General features: G+C 48.8%; 1 protein-coding gene across 1 annotated transcript; it reads right to left on the reverse strand.

Annotated features, from left to right (window-relative positions):
• Positions 1-15,364: 15,364 nt before the first annotated feature.
• LOC143828337 (forkhead box protein G1-like) lies at positions 15,365-16,378 on the reverse strand. Its single transcript, XM_077318703.1, has one exon. The coding sequence runs from the start codon at positions 16,376-16,378 to the stop codon at positions 15,365-15,367; it is 1,014 nt and encodes a 337-aa protein (XP_077174818.1).
• Between the last annotated feature and the right edge of the window lie 623 nt (positions 16,379-17,001).

Raw genomic sequence — 17,001 nt, forward strand, 5'->3', positions numbered from 1 at the left:
AGAGGTGAGCTCTTTGTGATGTCATGTCCGTTGCTCTCCACATTCTCTGTGGAGGTTCGCCCACTGTCTGACTTATAATGTTTTTAGAGTCCCCAATCCCCCCATAACAAGGCCTGTAAGCGGCATCCCTTCCTCTCCAGGCAACAGAGGTGAGCTCTTTGTGATGTCATGTCCGTTGCTCTCCACATTCTCTGTGGAGGTTCGCCCACTGTCTGACTTACAATGTTTTTAGAGTCCCCAACCCCCCCATAAGAAGGCCTGTAAGCGGCATCCCTTCCTCTCCAGGCAACAGAGGTGAGCTCTTTGTGAAGTCATGTCCGTTGCTCTCCACATTCTCTATGGAGGTAAGCCCACTGTTTGACTTATAATGTTTTTAGAGTCCCCAACCCCCCCATAAGAAGGCCTGTAAGCGGCATGCCTTCCTCTCCAGGCAACAGAGGTGAGCTCTTTGTGATGTCCCCAACCCCCCCATAAGAAGGCCTGTAAGCGGCATCCCTTCCTCTCCAGGCAACAGAGGTGAGCTCTTTGTGATGTCATGTCCGTTGCTCTCCACATTCTCTGTGGAGGTTCGCCCACTGTCTGACTTATAATGTTTTTAGAGTCCCCAACCCCCCCATAAGAAGGCCTGTAAGCGGCATCCCTTCCTCTCCAGGCAACAGAGGTGAGCTCTTTGTGATGTCATGTCCGTTGCTCTCCACTTTCTCTGTGGAGGTAGGCCCACTGTCTGACTTATAATGTTTTTAGAGATCCCTCCCCCCTCATAACAAGACCTGTAAGCGGCATCCCTTCCTCTCCAGGCAACAGAGGTGAGCTCTTTGTGATGTCATGTCCGTTGCTCTCCACTTTCTCTGTGGAGGTAAGCCCACTGTCTGACTTATAATGTTTTTAGAGTCCTCCCCCCCCCCCATAACAAGGCCTGTAAGCGGCATCCCTTCCTCTCCAGGAAACAGAGGTGAGCTCTTTGTGATGTCATGTCCGTTGCTCTCCACTTTCTCTGTGGACGTAAGCCCACTGTCTGACTTATAATGTTTTTAGAGATCCCCCCCCCCATAACAAGGCCTGTAAGCGGCATCCCTTCCTCTCCAGGCAACAGAGGTGAGCTCTTTGTGATGTCATGTCCGTTGCTCTCCACTTTCTCTGTGGAGCTAGGCCCACTGTCTGACTTAAAATGTTTTTAGAAATCCCCACCCCCCCCATAACAAGGCCTGTAAGCGGCATCCCTTCCTCTCCAGGCAACAGAGGTGAGCTCTTTGTGATGTCATGTCCGTTGCTCTCCACTTTCTCTGTGGAGGTAAGCCCACTGTCTGACTTATAATGTTTTTAGAGATCCCCCCCCCCATAACAAGGCCTGTAAGCGGCATCCCTTCCTCACCAGGCAACAGAGGTGAGCTCTTTGTAATGTCACGTCCGTTGCTCTCCACATTCTCTATGGAGGTTCACCCACTGTCTGACTTACAATGTTTTTAAAGATCCCCCCCCCCCCATAACAAGGCCTGTAAGCGGCATCCCTTCCTCTCCAGGCAACAGAGGGGAGTTCTTTGTGATGTCATGTCCGTTGCTCTCCACTTTCTCTATGGAGGTAAGCCCACTGTCTGACTTATAATGTTTTTAGAGTTCCCCCGCCCGCATAAGAAGGCCTGTAAGCGGCATCCCTTCCTCTCCAGGCAACAGAGGTGAGCTCTTTGTGATGTCATGTCCGTTGCTCTCCACTTTCTCTGTGGAGGTAGGCCCACTGTCTGACTTATAATGTTTTTAGAGATCCCCCCCCCCATAAGAAGGCCTATAAGCGGCATCCCTTCCTCTCCAGGCAACAGAGGTGAGCTCTTTGTGATGTCATGTCCGTTGCTCTCCACTTTCTCTATGGAGGTACGCCCACTGTCTGACTTATAATGTTTTTAGAGATCCCCCGCCCGCATAAGAAGGCCTGTAAGCGGCATCCCTTCCTCTCCAGGCAACAGAGGGGAGTTCTTTGTGATGTCATGTCCGTTGCTCTCCACATTCTCTATGGAGGTTCGCCCACTGTCTGACTTATAATGTTTTTAGAATCCCCCCCCCCTTATAACAAGGCCTGTAAGCGGCATCCCTTCCTCTCCAGGCAACAGAGGTGAGCTCTTTGTGATGTCATGTCCGTTGCTCTCCACTTTCTCTGTGGAGGTTCGCCCACTGTCTGACTTATAATGTTTTTAGAATCCCCCCCCCCCATAACAAGGCCTGTAAGCGGCATCCCTTCCTCTCCAGGCAACAGAGGTGAGCTCTTTGTGATGTCATGTCCGTTGCTCTCCACTTTCTCTGTGGAGGTAGGCCCACTGTCTGACTTATAATGTTTTTAGAGATCCCCCCCCCCCATAACAAGGCCTGTAAGCGGCATCCCTACCTCACCAGGCAACAGAGATGAGCTCTTTGTGATGTCATGTCCGTTGCTCTCCACTTTCTCTGTGGAGGTAGGCCCACTGTCTGACTTATAATGTTTTTAGAGATCCCCCCCCCATAAGAAGGCCTGTAAGCGGCATCCCTTCCTCTCCAGGCAAGAGAGGTGAGCTCTTTATGATGTCATGTCCGTTGCTCTCCACTTTCTCTATGGAGGTAAGCCCACTGTCTGACTTATAATGTTTTTAGAGATCCCCCCCCCATAAGAAGGCCTGTAAGCGGCATCCCTTCCTCTTCAGGCAACAGAGGTGAGCTCTTTGTGATGTCATGTCCGTTGCTCTCCACTTTCTCTGTGGAGGTAAGCCCACTGTCTGACTTATAATGTTTTTAGAGTCCTCCCCCCCCCCATAAGAAGGCCTGTAAGCGGCATTCCTTCCTCTCCAGGAAACAGAGGTGAGCTCTTTGTGATGTCATGTCCGTTGCTCTCCACTTTCTCTGTGGAGGTTCGCCCACTGTCTGACTTATAATGTTTTTAGAGTCCCCCCCCCCCATAACAAGGCCTGTAAGCGGCATCCCTTCCTCTCCAGGCAACAGAGGTGAGCTCTTTGTGATGTCATGTCCGTTGCTCTCCACTTTCTCTGTGGAGGTAAGCCCACTGTCTGACTTATAATGTTTTTAGAGTCCTCCCCCCCCCCATAACAAGCCCTGTAAGCGGCATCCCTTCCTCTCCAGGCAACAGAGGTGAGCTCTTTGTGATGTCATGTCCGTTGCTCTCCACTTTCTCTGTGGAGGTAAGCCCACTGTCTGACTTATAATGTTTTTAGAGTCCCCAACCCCCCCATAACAAGGCCTGTAAGCGGCATCCCTTCCTCTCCAGGCAACAGAGGTGAGCTGTTTGTGATGTCACGTCCGTTGCTCTCCACATTCTCTATGGAGGTTCACCCACTGTCTGACTTACAATGTTTTTAAAGATCCCCCCCCCCCATAACAAGGCCTGTAAGCGGCATCCCTTCCTCTCCAGGCAACAGAGGTGAGCTCTTTGTGATGTCATGTCCGTTGCTCTCCACTTTCTCTATGGAGGTAAGCCCACTGTCTGACTTATAATGTTTTTAGAGATCCCCCGCCCGCATAAGAAGGCCTGTAAGCGGCATCCCTTCCTCTCCAGGCAACAGAGGTGAGCTCTTTGTGATGTCATGTCCGTTGCTCTCCACTTTCTCTGTGGAGGTAGGCCCACTGTCTGACTTATAATGTTTTTAGAGATCCCCCCCCCCATAAGAAGGCCTGTAAGCGGCATCCCTTCCTCTCCAGGCAACAGAGGTGAGCTCTTTGTGATGTCATGTCCGTTGCTCTCCACTTTCTCTGTGGAGGTAGGCCCACTGTCTGACTTATAATGTTTTTAGAGATCCCCCGCCCGCATAAGAAGGCCTGTAAGCGGCATCCCTTCCTCTCCAGGCAACAGAGGGGAGTTCTTTGTGATGTCATGTCCGTTGCTCTCCAATTTCTCTGTGGAGGTTCGCCCACTGTGTGACTTATAATGTTTTTAGAGTCCCCCCCCCCCATAACAAGGCCTGTAAGCGGCATCCCTTCGTCTCCAGGCAACAGAGGTGAGCTCTTTGTGATGTCATGTCCGTTGCTCTCCACTTTCTCTGTGGAGGTAGGCCCACTGTCAGCATTATAATGTTTTTTGGGATCCCCCCGCCCATACCAAGGCCTGTAAGCGGCATCCCTTCCTCTCCAGGAAACAGAGTTGAGCTCTTTGTGATGTCATGTCCGTTGCTCTCCACTTTCTCTGTGGAGGTTTGCCCACTGTGTGACTTATAATGTTTTTAGCGTCCTCCCCCCCCCATAACAAGGCCTGTAAGCGGCATCCCTTCCTCTCCAGGCAACACAGGTGAGCTCTTTGTGATGTCATGTCCGTTGCTCTCCACTTTCTCTGTGGAGGTAGGCCCACTGTCTGACTTATAATGTTTTTTGGGATCCCCCCACCCATACCAAGGCCTGTAAGCGGCATTCCTTCCTCTCCAGGAAACAGAGTTGAGCTCTTTGTGATGTCATGTCCGTTGCTCTCCACTTTCTCTGTGGAGGTTTGCCCACTGTCTGACTTATAATGTTTTTAGAGTCCCCAACCCCCCCATAACAAGGCCTGTAAGCGGCATCCCTTCCTCTCCAGGCAACAGAGGTGAGCTGTTTGTGATGTCACGTCCGTTGCTCTCCACATTCTCTATGGAGGTTCACCCACTGTCTGACTTACAATGTTTTTAAAGATTTCCCCCCCCCCCCCCATAACAAGGCCTGTAAGCGGCATCCCTTCCTCTCCAGGCAAGAGAGGTGAGCTCTTTATGATGTCATGTCCGTTGCTCTCCAATTTCTCTATGGAGGTAAGCCCACTGTCTGACTTATAATGTTTTTAGAGATCCCCCCCCCCATAAGAAGGCCTGTAAGCGGCATCCCTTCCTCTCCAGGCAACAGAGGTGAGCTCTTTGTGATGTCATGTCCGTTGCTCTCCACTTTCTCTGTGGAGGTAGGCCCACTGTCTGACTTATAATGTTTTTAGAGATCCCCCCCCCCCCATAAGAAGGCCTTTTAGCGGCATCCCTTCCTCTCCAGGCAACAGAGAGGAGCTCTTTGTGATGTCATGTCCGTTGCTCTCCACTTTTTCTGTGGAGGTAAGCCCACTGTCTGACTTATAATGTTTTTAGAGTCCTCCCCCCCCCCATAACAAGCCCTGTAAGCGGCATCCCTTCGTCTCCAGGCAACAGAGGTGAGCTCTTTGTGATGTCATGTCCGTTGCTCTCCACTTTCTCTGTGGAGGTAAGCCCACTGTCTGACTTATAATGTTTTTAGAGTCCCCCCCCCCCATAACAAGGCCTGTAAGCGGCATCCCTTCGTCTCCAGGCAACAGAGGTGAGCTCTTTGTGATGTCATGTCCGTTGCTCTCCACTTTCTCTGTGGAGGTAGGCCCACTGTCAGCATTATAATGTTTTTTGGGATCCCCCCGCCCATACCAAGGCCTGTAAGCGGCATCCCTTCCTCTCCAGGAAACAGAGTTGAGCTCTTTGTGATGTCATGTCCGTTGCTCTCCACTTTCTCTGTGGAAGTTTGCCCACTGTCTGACTTATAATGTTTTTAGAGTCCCCCCCCCCCCATAACAAGCCCTGTAAGCGGCATCCCTTCCTCTCCAGGCAACAGAGGTGAGCTCTTTGTGATGTCATGTCCGTTGCTCTCCACTTTCTCTGTGGAGGTAGGCCCACTGTCAGCATTATAATGTTTTTAGGTATCCCTCCGCCCATACCAAGGCCTGTAAGCGGCATTCGTTCCTCTCCAGGAAACAGAGGTGAGCTCTTTGTGATGTCATGTCCATTGCTCTCCACTTTCTCTGTGGAGGTAAGCCCACTGTCTGACTTATAATGTTTTTAGAGATCCCGCCCCCCTCATAACAAGGCCTGTAAGCGGCATCCCTTCCTCTCCAGGCAACAGAGGTGAGCTCTTTGTGATGTCATGTCCGTTGCTCTCCACTTTCTGTGTGGAGCTAGGCCCACTGTCTGACTTATAATGTTTTTAGAGTCCCCAACCCCCCCATAACAAGGCCTGTAAGCGACATCCCTTCCTCTCCAGGCAACAGAGGTGAGCTCTTTGTGATGTCATGTCCGTTGCTCTCCACTTTCTCTGTGGAGGTTTGCCCACTGTCTGACTTATAATGTTTTTAGAGTCCCCCCCCCCCCCATAACAATGCCTGTAAGCGGCATCCCTTCCTCTCCAGGCAACAGAGGTGAGCTCTTTGTGATGTCATGTCCATTGCTCTCTACTTTCTCTGTGGAGGTTCGCCCACTGTCTGACTTATAATGTTTTTAGAGATCCCGCCCCCCTCATAACAAGGCCTGTAAGCGGCATCCCTTCCTCTCCAGGCAACAGAGGTGAGCTCTTTGTGATGTCATGTCCGTTGCTCTCCACTTTCTCTGTGGAGCTAGGCCCACTGTCTGACTTATAATGTTTTTAGAGTCCCCAACCCCCTCATAACAAGGCCTGTAAGCGGCATCCCTTCCTCTCCAGGCAACAGAGGTGAGCTCTTTGTGATGTCATGTCCGTTGCTCTCCACTTTCTCTGTGGAGCTAGGCCCACTGTCTGACTTATAATGTTTTTAGAGTCCCCAACCCCCTCATAACAAGGCCTGTAAGCGGCATCCCTTCCTCTCCAGGCAACAGAGGTGAGCTCTTTGTGATGTCATGTCCGTTGCTCTCCACTTTCTCTATGGAGGTAGGCCCACTGTCTGACTTATAATGTTTTTAGAGTCCCCAACCCCCTCATAACAAGGCCAGTAAGCGGCTGGGAGCAATATCAACAACCTCAGATATGCAGATGATACCACTCTAATGGCAGAAAAGAAAGACGAACTAAGGAGCCTGTTGATGCGGGTGAAGGAGGAGTGTGTAAATAGATGGGGAAGAAATGGTGGTAGTGAAAGATTTTATTTTTCTGTGCTCCAAGTTCACTGCAGATGGGGACTGCAGCAAAGAAATTAAAAGATTCTTGCTCCTGGGGAGGAAAGCTATGGCGAATCTAGACAGCATCCTAAAAAGCAGAGACATCACCCTGCCTACAAAAGTGCATCTAGTCAAGGCTATTGTATTCCCAGTTGCAATGTATGGCTGCCAAATTTGGACCCCCTCATAACAAGGCCAGTAAGCGGCTGGGAGCAATATCAACAACCTCAGATATGCAGATGATACCACTCTAATGGCAGAAAAGAAAGACGAACTAAGGAGCCTGTTGATGCGGGTGAAGGAGGAGTGTGTAAATAGATGGGGAAGAAATGGTGGTAGTGAAAGATTTTATTTTTCTGTGCTCCAAGTTCACTGCAGATGGGGACTGCAGCAAAGAAATTAAAAGATTCTTGCTCCTGGGGAGGAAAGCTATGGCGAATCTAGACAGCATCCTAAAAAGCAGAGACATCACCCTGCCTACAAAAGTGCATCTAGTCAAGGCTATTGTATTCCCAGTTGCAATGTATGGCTGCCAAATTTGGACCATAAGGAAGGCCGAGCGTCAAAGGATTGAGGCTTTTGAACTCTGGTGCTGGAGAAGACTCTTGCGAGTCCCTTGGGCTGCAAGGCAAACAAACCGGTCAGTCCTAGAGGAGATCAGCCCTGACTGCTCCTTAGAAAGTCAGATCCTGAAGATGAAACTGAAATACTTTGGCCACCTCATGAGAAGGAAGGACTCCCTGGAGAAGAGCCTAATTCTGGGAGCGATTGAGGGCAAAAGAAGAAGGGGATGACAGAGAATGAGGTGGCTGGAGTCCCTGAAGCAGTAGGTAAAAACTTAAATCGACTCTGCGGAATTGTAGAGGACAGGAAGGCCTGGAGGATCATAGTCCATGGGGTCGCGATGGGTCGGGTACGACTTCTCACCTAACAACAACAACCAGTGTCTGTCTGGAGGTTGGCGCCCTTTCTGACTCAGGTAAGTTCTTTGTGATGTCATATCAGTAGGTCTCCAGTGTCTCTCTAGAGTTCTGTCTCCAGTGTCTCTGGAGCTCTTTGTGACCTCTCTCTGGAGGTTGGCTCCCTGTGCGACTCCTAGTCTGTTTCAAGATCACCGCCAAAGCCAGTAAGAGGCCTCCTCTCCTATCCAGACAACACAGGTGAGCTCTATCTGACGTCATGTCTGGAGACCTACTGATAGAGCTCACCTGTATTGTCTGGAGAGGAGAGAACACAGGTGAGCTCTTTGTGATGTCATGTCAGTAGGATGTCAGTGGATGGTCTCTTCAAGTGATTCAGCTGGTTGTCTGTCCCTCCTCGGTGGCACCAGTGATTCAGTGGCTGTAGGCGATTGCTTCCCAGAGTTCCATACCTAGCATCACGATCCCATCCACATTGCCAGTGTAAAATATGTGGGTTCGTAGTAGAATGCATAGGAGAAAGGGGATAGGTTGTCTGGCTTGATTGACAGGTGGAAGAGAGTCATGTACAAAGCATGTTGCTCTCTTCCACCATTTCAAGCTGGCAGTGTGGAGGGGAAGAAGTGCAAAAAGGCTGTAGAGAAGAGCAGTACAGGAAAATGGTGAGGAGAGGCTGGAAGGCACGATAATTTTTAGCATTACGCCATTTGGCTGGCGTAACGCTATTTTTACAGATGTGCGGAATCGCCCTGAGAAGCCCTTCAGAAAACCCCAGCTTATATACACAAAGCAGACATTGGGTCTCTCCACCCATATGTTCAATTGGCCAGATTAGCATTGATTGGTTTAAACCGACTGGTCAGTTACGCGTCTACTTGTATCCTGCCTCGAACCTCAATATGAGTCTCCGGCAGATCCACTTACACCACAGAAGACGCCACTGCATTGTGGATACGTGGAAGGCCATAAAAGCCAGCAGATGCCTGCCAGTGAGAGAGAGAGGGAGAGAGATGTACTCACACAAGTCTTATGTTTAATCAACAGACACTCTGGTTACCAGCAGCTGCCCACCCATCTCGCATGTCTGCTTGCCCGGACTTCGCCCTTGAAAGTCACATGCCCACACTGCTGGTGTCCCCTGAATGCCAGATGGGCTAGAATGGAGGTGAGGTCTGGTGGAAACCCACGAAAGTTGGAATGACGTTCACCTGGCCACCTGAGTCTCAGGCCTAGAGGCATGGTTGTGTTCACCCTTTGTATGATAGTTACAAATGGGAGAACAACGGGGTGTTTTAGGGATGCCAGCCGCCCGGTGGGACGTGGGGATCTCATTACAGCTCATCGCCAGACTCGAGATCGGTTCCCCTGGAGAAAGGGGATGCTTTGGAGGAGGGACTGTATGGCCTTGAACCCCGCTGAGGCCTCTGTCGTCCCTGCAGAATTGTGAGAGCAAGCATATATATTTAACAGTGTTAAACATTAAATGTAGAATATGTTCCATACTGACAGTTCCCTGGAAGTTTCCATCTGATTCAGATGTGATAGGCATAGATTCAATATATAAATGAACATTTATATATTTATACATTTATATATATGTGTATCATAATTAGCATATGAAAATTTCTGATAATTACATACTTATAACATTTATAGGTGCTTGCCTTGGCCAGGGCCTGCTTTTGATCTTTGGAGGCCTCAAATAATTTTATTTGGCCTTCTGGTCCACTAAATTGACTAGTAAGTAAGAAGCTTATAATAATAATATTTATTTTTAAGTTTCCCTAATGGATTTATGTCATGCTATCATAAAACAGCTTTTCTTCTTTTTTCCTTTCAGAGATCCATAGTGTCCTGAGTATATAATTTTATATCATATTATTTTATTTATGTAAAGGAGCTAACTGTAGATAACAATTCTTGTATTTATTGTAATTAATTTATGCTGGTTTTATTTGATGCCTGACCATTGATAAAGGCGGTAAGGCCAAAACACACCCAGTCAGCAGAGGCATTGAGATGCATTTGTGCATGGATTTTATTGAGGCTCTGCTGTAAGCCTTGGGTTTTTAATTTATAAATATTAGTACTTAATTTTAACGTGGTATTCTACCCTTATGTTCATTTCCTTTATTTTCACCTTTATAGGTTCTGGAAGATGGGAATACCTTAAAGCATTGTGGCTGACAAATGATTTGTTCCAACATGGTATAGTGGTTAAGAGCAGCAGTGTAAACCGTATGGTGTAAACCAGAGGTAGTCAAACTGCAGCCCTCCAGATGTCCATGGACTACAATTCCCAGGAGCCCCCTGCCAGCATTTGCTGGCAGGGGGCTCATGGGAATTGTAGTCCCATGGACATCTGGAGGGCCGCAGTTTGACTACCCCTGGTGTAAACAGTCGGTTAAAAAACCAATTGAAACCCCACTCAATACAGATTCCTAAAAAACAGACTCCTAAAACAATAATAAATAATAAGTAAGTAATAAATCACACTGAAATTGTGCGAACTAATATGACTCTTCAAAATTGCAAAAGCATCATTGACCTTAAAACAGATTCTGAATGCTTTTCTGAGTTCGTTTTGCATGATGTAATTTTTTGATGTTTTATTGAAAGTTGTTTTGATGTTATAGTCTGTATAATGTTCCATGTAAGTTATATAACGTTCAGTGTAAACCGCCCAGAGCTGCAAAGAAATGGGCGGCATAGAAATATAAATAAATAAAAAGATAAATAAATAGATAAACAAACAAACAAATAAATAAATAATTTTAAAAAAAAACATGGCGGTCAGTAACCCAGTAGCCCCTCAAAATCTAATATAGGAGTGGGAGCATGGAACACAAATGACATGGTGGGAGCTTATAATCTTAATGCTGGGGGCCCATCAGATCTTCCTTGCCACGTCAGCCTCAACTACAGATGTGCAGAGAGGACCCATCAGCCGAAGACGAATAAACAGAAAGAAATTTTAAGTCATATAATTTGGGTCTATTATTATCAACGGTACATAAAGGTAACTAATTTGTAAGATAGGTCCTTTAGGGACCTTTGATACTAATAGACCCAAATTATATGACTTAAAATGTAAAATATAAAGTATATAAAATATAAGTTTACTGAAGAAGTAAAGTACGAAAACGAGGTTTTATACCTAGGAACTCGTTCTGAATAAAGCTTTTTGCCATCGCCAGCTTGGAATTTCTGTTTATTCAACTATAAATGTGGCAGAAGAGCTTCGTTTTGCAGGCCCTGTGGAACATCAGGGCTCTCTCAGCCGCACCTACCTCGCAGGGTGTCTGTTGTGCGGAGAGGAAGGGAAGCTGCTTTGAGACACCTTTGGGCAGTGAAAAGCAAGGTATAAAATCCCATTCCTATTATTATTATTCTTTAGCTGCATTCAAAGAGCAACAGTGATGCTTGGTCCTCATCAGTCGTTTTTCCTTCTTGTTTTTAATAAACATTCTTTCAAGTGTGACCGATATTCTCCTAGGGGGAGACGGAAACCCACACCATGAAACACACACATGAAGCAGCCTTGTACTGAACCAGATCCTTGGGTCCATCAAGAAGAAGAGTTGGCTGTTTATACCTTGATTTCACTGCCTGAGGGAGTCTCAAAGCGGCTTCCAATCGCCTTCCCTTTCCCTTCCCCACAGCAGACACTCTGTGAGGTAGTTGAGGCTGAGAGAGCTCTGACAGAATTGCTCCATGAGAACAGCTCTAACAGGACTGTGACGAGCCCAAGGTCACCCAGCTGGCTGCACGTGAAGGAGGAGCGAAGAATCAAACTTGGCTGTCCAGGCCGCTGCTCTTAAGCACTGCATTATGCTGGCTCTCAAGGCCAGTGTTGTCTATTCAGACCGGCTGTGCCTCTCTGGGGTCTTAGATAGGGGTCTTCCATCCCCTCCTGCTTGGTCTTTCTAATTGGAGATGCCAGGGATTGAACGGGGACCGTGCGTGTGCCGAGCGGAGGCTCTGCCTCTGAGCTGCAGCCCCTCCACCAGGTTTGCAGCTGGCCTGGTTTTGCTGTCTTCAGCCTCAGGGCTCAACCCCAAGATCTGTTGTTAGAAGAAAAAAGTTTCAGGGCTTGCAAGGAGTTATGGGAAAGTGGGGGAAATACGTAATATGAAAATCCTGTCTCCTACCCAGATTGAGGGACACCTGAGGTTCCCGTGGAGAAAGCACATGCTTTGGAGGGTGTTCTCAGTGGCACTGTCCCTCACGGCTCTATCTAGGCTTCACCCCCAAATCTCCAGGAGTTTCCCAACCTGGAGCTGGCAACCCTGCCTCCCCTGCTGGTGGTTCCAGGGGGCCTAAAAACCCTAATCCCCACTGGGAAGAAAGCTGGGGCATAAGTGAAGAAAATCATTTCCTCCCTTCTTGCAAGGGAGTTGGGTCTCCCCATTTTTAGAACCGCAGATGAATCTAGCCGACTTTCCTTCTAGTTCCCCCATCCTCTGCCTTCGCATCTTTAATCACAGAAGTGGCAGTTCCACAATAAAATGCAAGTCTCAGTATATGGGAAGCGCGTCGTAAGTCTCTTTATTGAGTTCTGGGACATGGATTCACACGGTTCAATTAACTGCAACATCAGAGGTTAAGGTACATTCCCACAGGCAAGCAGAATTGGCTTAAAGCAGTGGTTCTCAACCTTCCTAATGCCACGGCCCTTTAATCCAGTTCCTCCTGTTGTGGAGACCCCCCAACCATAAAATTATGCAAGGGTTCTTTCACAGAAATTAAACCGAAACTGACCAATGGCGTGAAGATCCATTCTTCATGATTGTATAGAAATTGTTTTTTTCCCCAGGGGTTTCTCAGTTCAGTTCTGCCTCTTGACCCACCGAGCCGACAGCGGGTGCCTGCAGGAGTAGCAGCAACAGTGGCAGAGCCCTCCCCACCCCCGCCAAGCTGCTTGCCCTGCTGCAGCCCCTGTAAAAGGGTCCTTTGACCCCCCAAGGGGTCCCAACCCCCAGGGTGAGAACCACTGGCTTAAAGAGGGCTCTGTCGACAGATGTTGCTGATTCCACAGCTGGCTCCTTAACCAGGATTGCATTCACGGGCTTGGAGCAGCGGGCTGGGTGGGTAGAGCCCCCTTTAAAAAAATACTCACACTAACTGGTTGGAAATAGAATGTTTAAACAAAAAACGCCCAAAAAATAAACATAAATTTCCCCCTTCAAAACGATCAAGATTATTGTGAAAACCACATTGTAAAAACAGGACCTGGCACTCACTCCCTCTCAAGTCCCTGTCACATTTTAAACAAAACACACACACACACACACACACAAAAGTAGAAATCAGAATTCTTTTAAGTGATATAAATTGCACTTCTTTTCTTGAAGGAGTAATTATCTGCAAAATTAAGTCTGGACTGCATGTTAAGGGCCCGGCATTTCCCTGAATCGAGGAAAACTGAAATTGAAACAAGTACAAATGCACAGTAATTAGAACAACCACAACAGAAGCACTGAGAAAGCAAGCCGTTAATGCTGAGCTGTTGCTAAACGGCTTTTCAGCACCCTGATTCTTCTAACATTGGCAGCCTGATGGATTTAGTAGGAAGTTTTGATTTCATGTGCTCCGTAGCAGGGCTTGGGGAAGCCATTCAAGGGTACGCAAGCTCTGCATCGAATTCAACAGAGATCAGTGGTTGCGTGCCCTTCATCCGTAAGCCAATTAACCCAGAGCATTTGGATAGAAACTAATTTGTGCATTCCAAAGCATACTGATTCAGAGACATCCAATGGGAGGAGGGATAAATTAAGTAGAGCTTGCATTCAGATGCTCAGAGCTGTATCCTGGATGAAGCTACAACAATTAATTTAGAGAACTGTAGGGGCTTACTTCCAAGAGCTGATTGTTGGTGGTGGAAAGCACGACTGATTTCTGGCTGCCATGCAGGGATCTCCAGGCAGAAGGTGGTTGTCCTTTCTCTGTGGCCTCCCATCCCAGTCCCAGCCAGAGCTGGCTCTGCTTAGCTTCCAACAAGTAACCATATCAGGCTAGCCTGGGCCGTAGCAATTTGAACAGTTATTTGCTTTCAGAAGTCTTGAATTCTGGGGCATCCGACACAATTGATTTATAAGTTCAGTACAAATGATAGGAAAGACATAATAGAATTAACGGTGCACAATTCGTTGAAGGAACTCTTATTTGCAAGTTTACATGGACGGCCACTAGCTTCATGTTTTTTTGCTCCGTTAAAAAACGGTTAAATTCACAGAAGGATACTTTAATATTGGCTGTAACGATTAAAATTGAAACTTCCACATTCAGGAGCTGTATATCTGTTGACATATGAGCTTTTTTGATTGCGAGCTTCCTTGTGATGCTACCGCGTGAAGACAAGGTGCTTGGGTGGATGGGCTGATCTGGCAAAGCAGTTTTCGCACCCACTTTTGAAATCTCCAGCCCACAAGATGTGTGGCTCAACGTCTGTGAAACGGTCCTTGTAATGCCGCAAGGAGCAGGGTGAGAAAGCCACATGTCTTGTGCTGACCTGCATGCATGTTTCCCCCTCCCCCCACCCCGCTTGGGATATTTGGGGCATTCCTTACCTTGCAGCCCAGCCTCAAGACGAGGCCCGAGCTGAGTTGAAGCAGCCCAGGAGCCTTCCGAGTTGAGCGGCCGGCACTGCAGAGACAGAAGGACTTGGACCTGGCTGGTGCCACCAAGGGCCTCACTCGCCATCATTGCCTCCGGCCAGGTCCAGACTGAGTGGACAAGACCCTGCAAGCTCCTTGGAGCAAAGACCTGACATTTTTGCTGGCGAAACACTGTAAAGCATCATTAACAATGATCTATGTTGTATAAATGAACACCCACAAAACACTTGGCAAGGGGTATTCTCAGCAGGTCTTAGTGCCCCATCACCTTGGGCTCCTCAATCCTAAATGTGAAAAAATGTCTGCCGCAGGAAGATAGCTTCACGGCACCAACCTGAGCGGCGTCCCGCCCTTCTCAGCCCACTGAAATCAACCGGCTTCGAAAGGTATTTAGGACGTCCCTGAGCTTGACGAACAAACCACAGCCTAGCATCTCTCTGGTTTGTGCGTCCAACACAAGAAACCGCCTTGGATCCCAAAGGAAAACAACGCAGAAAAATGTGTGCCTTGCCAGGGTCTGCATTGTGAAATCAAAAGGCAAATAAAAACAGTTTCTGCTGCAGATGTGCTCAATTTAGGGCAGTCTTTTGCCTCGCAACCTCTGAGGTGCTCCTGCCTCATCTGCGCCTCAGAACCCCAGAAGTGCGGTCACACAGCAAAGAAGACTTTTGACTGACGTGAGAAAAATGCCAGTTTGCATCACTTGAATACAGTCCTTTCCAGTTCAAAAGATTCACAAGAAGACATGCTGGTGCTCCCAGACGCATCCCGAGGTCTCTCACACCAGAAATGACAGGGGGGGGGGGGAGGAAAAAACTCATGGATTACAGCAGAGAAAATTATCCCCCTTTCTCCGGAGTTTCCGGGAAAAGCAATATGGTGCAGACCAGAACGCTTCCTGCTGTATGTCTTTGATACACAGAGGCTGTTTAGGCGTCAATAGCAACAAAATAAATCTTTCTCTATGTGGACGGTAATATCAAGGCAGCGTTAGATTAAAGGGAACGCCTTGATTCTGGAAAGAAAAGTAGCTTGGGAGTTCTGGAGAGAGCCGCCCAGGGAAAGCCGGAGGGAGTCCGCCAAGGAGATCTTCCACCCGTTTGGCGGGGAGGCTGGCCGGAGGAGTCATCGGCAAGGCATGATGGTGTCGCTGAGAGAAGACATAGCTTGCCTGGCCCGGAAGGCAGTTGACCGAGCAAGAGTTCAGGTGCTCAGGCAGGGCCAAGCGGTAGGGCAAGGCCGAAGCCCGTGTCGTTGTGGCAACAGTGGGCTGGTGGCTGCTGGAAGAGTCATTGCTGTCCGTCTCTCTGGGTGTTCCTGGAGGAATTATGGTCTGCTGGGAGAAAATAGAAGAGAAGGAGCTGGGTAGAGGGCCAAGGTAGGCTGAGGCGGCACCGTAGAGAGGGGAGAAGGGCCAGTAGAAGGGCCCAGCCAGGGTCACCCCAGCCGAAGCCAGCCTGGCTCCCCTCCTGAAGGCCAGCTTGGCCCGGGAAGCGGCGGGCCGCCTCCTCAACTTGCCAGTGGCGCCTCCGATGAAGACGTCCTCGCTGGAAGGGTCCAGCATCCAGTAGTTGCCTTTGCCAGGGTCGTCGTAGTGCCGGGGCACCTTGACGAAGCATTTGTTGAGGCTGAGGTTGTGGCGGATGGAGTTCTGCCAGCCCTGCCTGTTCTCCTTGTAGTAGGGGAAGTGGCCCATTATGAATTCGTAGATGCCGTTGAGGGTGAGCCGCTTCTCCGGGCTCTGCCGGAGAGCCATCATGATGAGAGCGTTGTAGCTGAAGGGGGGCTTCTCGGGTTTCCCTCCCCTTTCCCCGGAAGGATCGTCTTTTCTCAGCCTCTCCAGTCTGTCGCCGGCCGCCACGGTGCCCCCTTCTTCCCCAGGCGGTGATGACAGAGGTCCCCCAGGATTTTCGCCGGAGGCCACGTCTTGGAGAAGGTTCATGATGCTGAAGGGAGATTTCAGGACCCAGCTGTTGGTGCTTAACCCTTCCATGGCCGGCCCAGGAGGGTCTTCTTGGATTTACACAAGAGCCAGCGATCGTGGACAACCTGCCCAGCAAGGCAACTGGAGGCTTTGCAGAATCTTCCTTGGGTGAACTGGCCACTCCCACGTCAACCAATGCCTTTTCCACGGCCCAGTTCCTCCTTGTGTTCATCCAATCAAAGTGGCCTGCCATCTTAGTCTTTCAGCCAATCCATGCTTGATGGCTTCGCTGGCCACACCCTGGATTGCCTCATTCTCTTGTGAGCAGCAGAACAGACCGGACTCCACTAGTTCTCCTTGCAGCTCATGGGCGCACCAATTTGTTCCTATTTGTATTGGCGTTGGCATGTTCTGCCAGGCAAACTTTAATCTGACCTATGGAACATTCCATACCCTGCCACCGAAATCCCTAAATCATGTTGCTAGTAGATGCCATCTTAACCCACTGTTTATTTCCTAGTGGTGTTACCAAGTTTCTTCTATTCTCCCCGCCCCCGCAATTATAAATATTTTGTTTTTGCTAGAGAGAGCCAGTTTGGTGTAGTGGTTAGGAGTGCGGACTTCTAATCTGGCATGCCGGGTTCGATTCTGCGCTCCCCCACATGCAACCAGCTGGGTGACCTTGGGCTCGC

Source organism: Paroedura picta, unplaced genomic scaffold, assembly GCF_049243985.1.
Source record: "Paroedura picta isolate Pp20150507F unplaced genomic scaffold, Ppicta_v3.0 Ppicta_v3_sca21, whole genome shotgun sequence".
NCBI classification, from domain to species: domain Eukaryota; kingdom Metazoa; phylum Chordata; class Lepidosauria; order Squamata; family Gekkonidae; genus Paroedura; species Paroedura picta.